This window comes from Rhipicephalus sanguineus, chromosome 10 (assembly GCF_013339695.2).
Source record: "Rhipicephalus sanguineus isolate Rsan-2018 chromosome 10, BIME_Rsan_1.4, whole genome shotgun sequence".
Taxonomy (NCBI): domain Eukaryota; kingdom Metazoa; phylum Arthropoda; class Arachnida; order Ixodida; family Ixodidae; genus Rhipicephalus; species Rhipicephalus sanguineus.
In genome coordinates this window covers 141233236-141243236 of record NC_051185.1, presented here as the reverse complement: position 1 = coordinate 141243236, position 10001 = coordinate 141233236, and the positions used below count along the sequence as shown (strand labels likewise).

The following is a 10001-nucleotide window of genomic DNA, read 5'->3' as shown; positions in this document are numbered from 1 at the left end:
GGAACATTGAGTTTTCTGAAACGTAACTGCAGTAGTTTACCACAGAAACTTAGGGAGCAGCTGTATTTCACACATGTCCGCAGTATACTGGAGTATGCGTGCGTCTTCTGGGACCCATATACTAAGAAACATGTAGATAAACTTGAAAAAGTGCAGAATAGAGCAATTCGATTTGTCCTTGGCAGTTATGACAGGATGCTTAGTATGACAGAGAGCAAAAAAAAAACATTAAATTGGCATCTTCTTGAACACTGTCGTCGAAGCCTCAGATTAAAATTTCTCCATAGCATTTATCATTCGAGAACAGGGATCATCAGGCAATTCCATTTTCAACCACCCAACTATGTTTCTCAAAGACGAGATCACCACTTGAAAATACATGAGATACCTTTTAGGGGTGACGCTTTTCGCTACGCTTTCTTCGTTCGCACTGTAAGAGAGCGGAACACTCTGCCACGGGAAATTATCTGTATTTGTTCAAATGAATTTTTCCTGTTTTATGATTATATTTTTGTGTGCCTGATTATATGCGCTGTGTCCTCCCGGCTGTAATGCCTTATGGCGAAGTAGGTACTTTAAAATAAATAAATAAATAAATAAATAAAATGTACTTTTGTGATCGTATTGCAGTAACGTTCCGTTAAACACATGAACACATTCTGACACTCACTTTCACTGCGCACTGCCGCTTCAATGAATCCGTCGCAACCGCTATCGATACCGTGGCTCAATTAAAAAAAAGAAAAAAAAACATGTCGGTGCGCAGTGTACTCAAATAGGCTTTCGCGCGTTCGATCCTCTCGCCAGGTGCTATCTCTCCCAGCTTATCTACTCGCGGTGTATCTTGTCCCATAAGCACAGGCAGACGAGAGTTCTTCAGACGAGAGGTTCTCAGTAGCAGGTGGACCTATCATCCGGACCAGACGTGTTCGAGCCTGAGCGATGAAGGTGGAAGTGGCCAGCAAGCGCAAGAACATCCTGGGCGAGGGACCACACTGGGACGAGCGTAGCGGCACCCTGCTGTACGACGATGCCCGTGGCCCAGAGGTGGTCCGCTACGACCCGCAGACCAGGACCGAGACCGAGATCCTCAAGCTAGGTAGGGTCCTTTCAGCTCTTCCTCTTCCGAAGTGCGAGGTGTGTGGCACTCCATAGACCACTGAACGCCCCTTTTGCGTCTGCCCGCGATATATCATGCAAAGGAAATCGATGGCGACAGGAGCGTAGCGAGAAATTTTTTTCGGAGGGGTGGGGGGGGGGGGACACCTCCTTGCTCTGAAGGGGGGGTCGGGCATGACTGAGTGTAATTTTGTGCCCTGTATGCCATGGCAAATAAAACTTCGCGGGGGGGGGGGGGGCACGGGCCCGGTGTGCCCCCCCGTTCCCCCTGGCTACGCCACTGGATGGCGACATTCTTGTTTAAATCTGTCAAGCAACAAGTATCGAAAAAATTTCTGTTGGGACGTCCACCTCGTCATCAGCTCAATATTCTGAAAGCTCTGAGCAAGTTTTGGCTCTAGATGGACTTAGAGAACAGGCAGTAAATAGTTTTTTGACATTTAAGGTTTCGTTTCATCACCACTTTCTTTCTCATCATCAACACCTTCTCTCTATTCTCTTTTCCACCCCATCCCCTTTCCTAACGCTCAGTGGCAGGTCAGAAAATTGATTCAGGCCGACCTCTCAGCTTTTGTGTCATAATAAACCACTCACCTTTTCTGTGATGGCGTGTGTCGTACCGGAGACCACGGGCGTCTTGGCGAACGGGAGCCCGTTCAAAAACTCAACACAGTTCCACGAAGTGAAATATGAGGAAACAGCGGACCTGTGCTCATTCTTTCAGTCAATGGGGTAGCTAAGTGCGGGGAGGGCTCAACCCCCTCCCCCCCCCCGCCATCCTCCGGATTTTTTCAATTTTGCATGGATATATTTATACGCATACATGAAAATACACGCACAAACATACATAACGGGTGTTTGAACCGCCCTCTCCTCCTCCCCCAAAAAATGTCTGGCTGCGCCCCCGCCTTCAGTGTTTTTCTGTAATTTTCGGTGTTTGTTTCTGTGTTTTGGTGTCGTATGTGTCCTTCGCTGTGATTCGTGGCGTTGTTGTTAATGTTGACTGTGGTTCTTGCGTGTTTCGCTGCGGTGGACTTAGTTTCCTTTGCCGTTGCCTTCTCTCGACCCTCGGGGTTGGCGGCTTCCCTCCCGCTTGGTTTGCGCTTCCTGCTCTCGAAGCTCGGAGTTTGCAGCTAGACGTTTGCAGCTCTCCTGTGAGCTGCCGTGGCCACTCGAACCGTGCGGAGCCCATTGCCCTCCCACGACGCGCTCTCTGATTGGTCCGCTCCTCGCCCGGCGCGCTGGTCATGTGACCTGCGAGGCGCCGCTGCTCTGATATCCTCCTCTCCCCACCCCACTTGGTCACGTCACCTGGCTCTGCCCCTGCGTGACGCCAGACAGCAGAGGGTCGACCTGGAACAGCTTCGCTAATAAAAATAATGGTCATACTAAGAATGTTGACAATAGATAACATCTTTGGACCGCGGTCTTGCACATAACAGTTGCACAGGACGACCAGAACACTTGGAGCAATTTCTGAATCGAGTGACCGTGTGTAACGTCGAGCACGGAACTAATCCTACATCGGCGGAATCAACAGAAAAAGTTTTCTTGTCGTCTCAGACTTTCCCTCCACTTTTCTGCTTCCCTGGTGCAGGGTAGCAAACAGGACTCAGTCCTGCTCAACGCACGTGTCTTCTATTTATCGTTTCCCCCCTTTTCTATGATCAGAACATGCTCCGATAGCGAGTGAGATAAAGCAAAAGGCTTGGTAAGTTCGAAACTGTTACACAACGTTTTTGTACGAGCGTAAACTAGGAACAATCATGCGAATCCTCCCTTTGCTAGCTTTGCTAACGTGTGTTATCTATTACAGGCGAAAACGAAGGTCAGTACTCTTATTGCTAAATTTCGCGCCTATATTTCAGCACATGAATGTCGGTGTGACATCACAAATTTCTTTTTTTTTTTCGTATTCTGGCATGTGCGCTGGCACAGCAATATTTCCCGAAATTTCTTTCTTCAAGCCTCTGGCTCCTATACAATGCAACGCAATTCTTTTTTATTTGCATTGATAAACGTTAGTGGGCCTTAGGAGACACCGTGAAAAACGTATGAAGTCACGACGGGTTGTTGCAAGCATAGAGTTTCCTAAAATTAACCAGAGGGGGCTCTTGCGCTGCGATCGTTCAGCCACCATGGGAATGACGGGTAGTACACAGGTTTGCCTAATCTTCGTACTTACGGCTTCGAACGCACTTGTGGCTTTGTTTATTGCTGTGTTTTGGTTTTCTTTCGGACAAAAGAATGGATAGTTGTGAACTTTGTGACCAGATTTGAATTGGTGAGCCTAAAAAGGTTAAAGTGGTGAAGTGGAACTGCTGACTTTTGCTGAACTTAGTTATGCGACAAAGCGGACGCAGGCGACGCGGAGCCAAACGGAGCCAAAAGAACGAACTTTAGACAAATCTATGTACTACCCATCATTCCCATGCTGGCTGAAGCGCCATGCGTTGCAGCTCCCGTAGACACTAGCGCCAGAGTTCCTTCTAGTAAGTATTGTAGGAAACTCTATGGTTGCAGGGACATCACTGCGGCGTCGCCACTCGTACTTTCTCATCGAGCGTTTTTTTTAAATTAAATGTTTTTTAAGGAGAGGTTGGTGCCTATTCTCACTTACCAAGCGTGTTCTCACAGCAAGAAGGGTACTTTTAGCTACGGTAACGTACGAATACGAGAAATATAGTTTTTAAGGCGAAAGCCTTACGTGCCTCACCAAACGCGAAAATTGACCGTGGGCGTCAACACGAGTGATGTAAATAATTATCATCGTGTGATGACATAACGGGTCGCAATATTGGTGACGCCATCGTGACGTCACTATGATGACGTCATCCCATGACATCGTCGCTTGGTCAAGCGTGGGCCGATCACGGAGGTGCTGCAAAACTATGTGAGGCTCAGAGATCTTATTCCTCCGATTCCTCCGAAACCACGTTGGGTGTGGAAAGCTTTGGGGCGGGATCAATACAATCGGTTTAGAAGAAAAAAAAACAGAGGCGTAGTTTCGCCTTCGAGTCGTCCTAGGCGAATGCGTAAGGGACCGTGTGACTTCTGTTCTGTGTCCCGTTTGTAAGCTGCCAGCTTTTACGCACGCGCAGACTACGAGATCGGCAACCTGATCCCGTACGCCGAGGACAACCGGAAGCTGATGGTGTGCATGGGCAATGGTGTCTACAAGGTGGACCTGGACACCAAGAAGACGACGCTGCTGATCGAGATGCTGGACAAGGAATCCTCCGTCCCTACACGCATCAACGACGGCAAGTGCGACGCCTTGGGTCGACTGTGGGCAGGTGAGGGCTCTTGTGCGACGCATATTAACGACCACAGAGTTTCCTACAATATTTACCAGAAGGAACTGTGGCGCTGCGATCGTTCAGCCACCATGGGAATGATGGGTGGTTAATGAATTTGTCTAGTCTGCGTGCTTGCGGCTTCGAACGCACTGGTTCCTTTGTTTATTGTTGTGTTTTGGCTTTTGTTTCGGGTAAAAGAATGAAGTCATCATATGACGTCGCACATGACGTCAGCACATGACGTCAGCACATGACATCGAATTTTCATCAAGGGTGGGCCAATTCCAGGTGAAGTGCAACGCCGCGTGAGGTCTAGAAAGCTTCAAGGAGGGGGGGGGCGCAGAATCAATGCAATTGACTGAGAAGAAGATGTAAAAAGAAGAAGAGGGACGTTAAACCCCAGATATTATTATATTAAAAAGAAGAAGAAGATTGCTTTCACCTTCGGATGGTGTTAGTGAAGTGCACAACGGATCATGTGACTTTTCATCACAGGCTAGTCGTGCGCGCGTCAGCGAACTCACCGCTCATTTCCTTCTTTCCCTCCCTTCTCTCTTTCTCGTCTTTAAGTTCCTCTTTCCCAATCCGTCAGCGTAGGGTAGCCAACCAGACGCTTTTCTAGTTAACGACCCTGCCTTTCTGTTTCCTTCATCCTTCCCGACACTGCATCGAGCGCTTCTCCAACGCCGCTTCGCTATGTCGGTGCTGAAAGAGTTGCTTGACCCTCCCACACGCGTCAGCCCGATAACTAACCTTCAATGAAGGCGTGCGACGCGAATGACGTCGACAAGCATCTTGTCCCGTTCCTCCCAGTGGTTGGATGGCGAAGAAGGAATTTTAGCCCCGAACCCCTCCATTGTTCACCATATGAAGAGAGAGACGTTCCCAAAGGAAGTTAACAACTTAGTGCAGCTCCAGAGGGGGTAAAAACTTAGCAGGACGCCTGAGAGTAGAACGCGATAGTTTAATCGGGCCCCGTGCGCATCGCCTTCTGAACTGCTAGCCTGGCTTCGGCTCTCGGTGCGTGCCTTAGCCACGCCATAAGTAAACGAATGTCTCTGCGCGTAACATTGGCCGTTTCAAACTACCCTAGAATGCCTACTGCAAGTACAGCTGCGCAGTGCCCACAACGCCACAATTCTTCGTTTTGCGAATCAGCGAAGGGCCCAGTACGCCTCCGTAAGGCAACACGCGAACCTATGCAGGTGCTCACTTTGTTGATGCTTAAGCTATTGATGATGATTAAATTTGTCTGAGCGCTGTGTAATGGGTGGGCCTTTAAAACACCTACTCGTTTTTCAGTTCACTTGTTTTGACGTCTGGCGCGATTGTACGCTTCTGCCACGCAATATTGCATGCGTTGACGAGACTCCTCCCACTGCAAGGCATTCATATGATGTTTTCTTTCTAAGCTGTTTCAAGCAACGGCGTGGCTCTGTGGGGGAACACTTGTTTGTCACGCAGAGGGCCTGGGTTCGAATCTCACTCGAACGAAAGATCTTTATTATTTATTTTATTTTCATCTTTCTCAATTTTTTTCGGTCACGGGCAACGCTGATTTTTCGCTCACAACCAAGGACACCGACGCCGACACCGGAATTTCTGCGAAACGAGCTCTTTAACGCTATTGCATTAATACAAACATGGGACAGACGCGTGTTTGCCTTTTTCTTCGCCCTTGTCGGTTTTCGCCTTCTGCGCTAATATGCATGTTTACGTTGGATTGCATCGAGCCCAGCCACCCTGTGCCATCAAAACCACCAACATCCCTAATCCAATAAAAATGAAGAATAGGGAACACATGGACGGCAAACACCAATTAAGGTTTCTGTACAGACCTAACTGGTAATTCAGAAAGAGTTTATTGAACCGTCGTGATTAGTTCAGTGATAATCACAGGGGCCGCACGTTTGAGCTTCCTTAGTTAAACATCTGTACGTAGTGCCTGGGTGGTGATTTTTCAGTTCAACAAAGTCTTCTATTTGGTGCAGTCATTCCTGAGGGCAAACAAATAAATCGTACCCACGTATTTATACACGATTTCCTGAGTTGAAACATTCTCGTAGTTTTTCTCCGCAACCAAACCACCCCGCTAAACTCGACGCGTTGCTCTAAGAACGTTTCACGACGCCACATCGTTCACTCCATGTTGCAGGTTCGATGCCTATAAATGTCGACCTCGAGGGCATGGTCCAAGGCAAGAACAACTTCTGGTCTTACTCCAAGGGGCAGCTGAAGCACAAGCTGGACAAGATATCCCTCTCCAACGGAATCACGTGGACGGCCGACAACAAGACCATGTTCTACAACGACTCCGTGCCCGGAAAGCTGTTCGCTTTCGACTTCGACCTCGCCAACGGAGAAATAAGTGAGTGCCCTTTCCTGAGCCTGCTCTGTGGGGATAGATTGGCGCCAAAACTGTGAGTCCCTACGCATTAAACATTACAGAGTAATGTGACCTCCTTTTACAGCGAAAGCTGTTATGAGATCATTTCACCGGCCGTTTTTGGCGCCGTAGTTGTCCGCCGCCGCCGCCGCCGCCGCCGCCGCCGCCGCTGCCGCCGCCGCCGCCGGTGTCCGTAACCAGTATCGCTCGAAATAAGAAAAAAAAACGAAATAAGAAAAAAAATTCCAGGATGGAACGAGGTTCGAACCTGGGCCCTCTGCGTGGGAGTCCAGTATTCAACCTCTGAGCCATTCCGGTGCTTGGAACTGCTATGCAAAAAGGTCCTATACAGACTTCATGTCGGGAAGGAACCACATTAGCATATGCAATATAGCGTGGTAGAGAGTAAAATAAGCACCAAGCGTCGCGCAACGCGTCGCACAACGCGAATTCTGTAACCAGGCGTCACACAATGCTAATTGCGCAATGAGTAGGTTGTTGAATGCTTCCAACCCATTACAAAGGACTCTGCCATAATTCTTCATCGTCGTCAGGCACAGCATCAACAAAGTGCGCATAATGCCTTACATGCGTTTAGCAGGTACCAGCCTCTTCGTAGAATGACGAAAAATGGCCCAGTGCCTGCTGCCCTACTTCTCAAACATTACAATGATTTATAGCGTAGTGGGTTCCTCGCAAGTGCACTTGTAGTGGTTGCCAAGTAAGCCCATAAGCGCATGATCCATTTCCTCGGGGTCTCAGTAAAATTACAATGATTTAGAGGGTAGTGGGTTCCTCGCAAGTGCATTTGTATTGGTTGCCAAATAATCCCATAAGCGCATGATCCATTTACTTGGGGTCTCAGTAAAGTTCTTCACCCCACCCCGTCTCTCTCCCACGGCAGCGTATGTTATACAGCATGACGGGAGAGGGAAATAGCAACCGGGCGTCACCCAATGCAAATTACTTAACTGGTGGGCCGTTTAAAGCGTCCAACCCATTACAAAGAGCTGAGCCATAATTCATCATCATCAGTCGTCGCGTCAACAAAGTGCACATAATGCCTTACAGACGTGCGGCTGGTGCCTCGCTTCTCCGCAGAATGACGAATAATGGCTTAGTAGGTGCTTCCCAACTTCACAAAAATTGTGATTTATGGCGTAGTGGGTATCTTTCTAGTGTACTTGTATTGTAGCCCCAAGAGAGCTGACAACGGGCTCTAGAAACGCCGCTCTTCCAGCTTTCGCTGTGACTGTGCTGCGGTTTCAGCGCAGGCCTGGCGTTTTTTTTAACGTCCGTCGAGAGGCTGTCTGGAGGACCAATATAATCAAATAGTAGAAACGTGCAGCGAGACGTGACGCAGCTAACTCGTCGTCCTCTTCTGCGAAGCTACAAAGCCCACTGCTTCTTTAGTTCCTGCACACAGCATACACTTTAGGGGGGGGGGGGTATCATTCAATCAAGAGAAAATAGGATAATTAAGTCAACATGCAGAGGGTCACCTCTACCATGCATACTCCTCGCCGATGTAAAGGAAACGGGAGAAGCACTGATAGAGACAGGCGATTGCAGAAGTGTAGTAAGTTGGGCCAGATGGTATGAATCTTTTGTAAAAGCAGCGCAAAACCGCGGCGCACGTACTCAGGCACGTACACAGAACTGTGCTTGTTTTAAATGCGAAGCATTTCTTAGCGAACTTCTGCGACTTTGAGCGTATCTATCTATCTATCTAGCCGCCTACGACTTTGTGCTCTCCCGGCCAAATTTCGTTAATCGGATGTATACCAAAATTGCTGTGTCATAACATGGCCTTATTACGAACATAAATGACAGGTCATATCATGAAAATCATGACACGCATGTCATGAACGGCATGATTTACATTCCACGGCCTTTGGGCTCCCTGGCAGTTCCGTTAATCGGATGTATACGAAATTGGTGTGTCATAACATGGCCTTATCACGAACATAAATGACAGGTCACATCATGAAAATCATGACATGCATGTCATGAACAGCATGGTTTACATTCCACGGCCTTTGGGCTCTTGCGGCCGTTCCGTTAATTTCATACATACCAAAATTGGTACGGCGTGACAAGAGTTTATGAGGAACATAATGACAGGTCCTAAGATGCAAATCATGACGCGCATGTCATGTGCAGCATGATTTACATGACATGGTCTCGGGGCGCTCGCGGCCGTTTAAGTGAAGGGATACATACGAAAACTGGTATGACGAGACATTTCTGTATGACGAACATAACTGACACGTGGTAACATGAAAATCATGATATGCATGTCATGTATGACATGATTTACATGCCGCGCTCATGGCGCACTCGCGGCCGTTTTGCTAGATTGATATACACCAAAATTGGTATTGTGCGATGTGACTTTATGAAGAACATGAATAACAGGTGGTAGCATGAAAACCATGACATCCATGACATGTATGTCATGATTTACATGCTACGCTCGTGGTGCATTCGCGTCCGTTTCGCTTGCGTGATATACACGAATACTGGTGTTACACGACACGACTGTATGACGAACGTGAGACGTGGTAACATGAAAATCATGACATGCAAGTCACGTACGACCTGATTTACATGCCACGCTCATGATGAGCTAGCGGCCGTTTCACTAGATTGATATACACCAAAATTGGTATTGCTCGCTGTGACTGTATGAAGAACATGAATAATAACAGTTGGTAAGATGAAAACCATGATATGCATGTCATGTATGTCATGATTTAATTGCCACGCTCATGATGCATTCGCGGCCGCTTCGCTAGCTTGATGTAACCAAAATTGGTATTGCGCGAAGCGACTGTATGACGAAGGTAAATGAGACGTGGTAACATGAAAATCATGACATGCATGACATGCATGACATGCATGACATGCATGACATGCACGAAATGATTTACATGTCATGCTCATGACGCAATCGTGCCGTTTCGCTTGCTTGACATACACCAAAATTCGTATTGCGCGACGCGACTGCATGACGAACGTAAATGAGAGGTGGTAACATGGAAATCATGACATGCAGGTTATGTATGTCATGCTCTACATGCCGCGCTCATGGTGCATTCCCGGCCGTTTCGCTATCTTGGTATACACCAAATTTGGTATTGCGCGAGGCGACTGCATGACGAACGTAAATGAGAGGTGGTAACATGGAAATCATG

General features: G+C 47.9%; 1 protein-coding gene across 1 annotated transcript in view; it reads left to right on the top strand.

Annotated features, from left to right (window-relative positions):
• The first annotated feature begins 850 nt into the window (after positions 1-850).
• The window catches only part of LOC125756166 (uncharacterized), a 119197-nt gene continuing 110046 nt past the window's right edge, over positions 851-10001 (top strand). Inside the window, exons 1-3 of the mRNA XM_049420204.1 lie at positions 851-1099; positions 4221-4415; positions 6574-6786. Coding sequence (XP_049276161.1) covers positions 943-1099; positions 4221-4415; positions 6574-6786 — 565 coding nt within the window. The 5' untranslated portion in view covers positions 851-942. The remainder of the gene's footprint in view (positions 1100-4220; positions 4416-6573; positions 6787-10001) is intronic.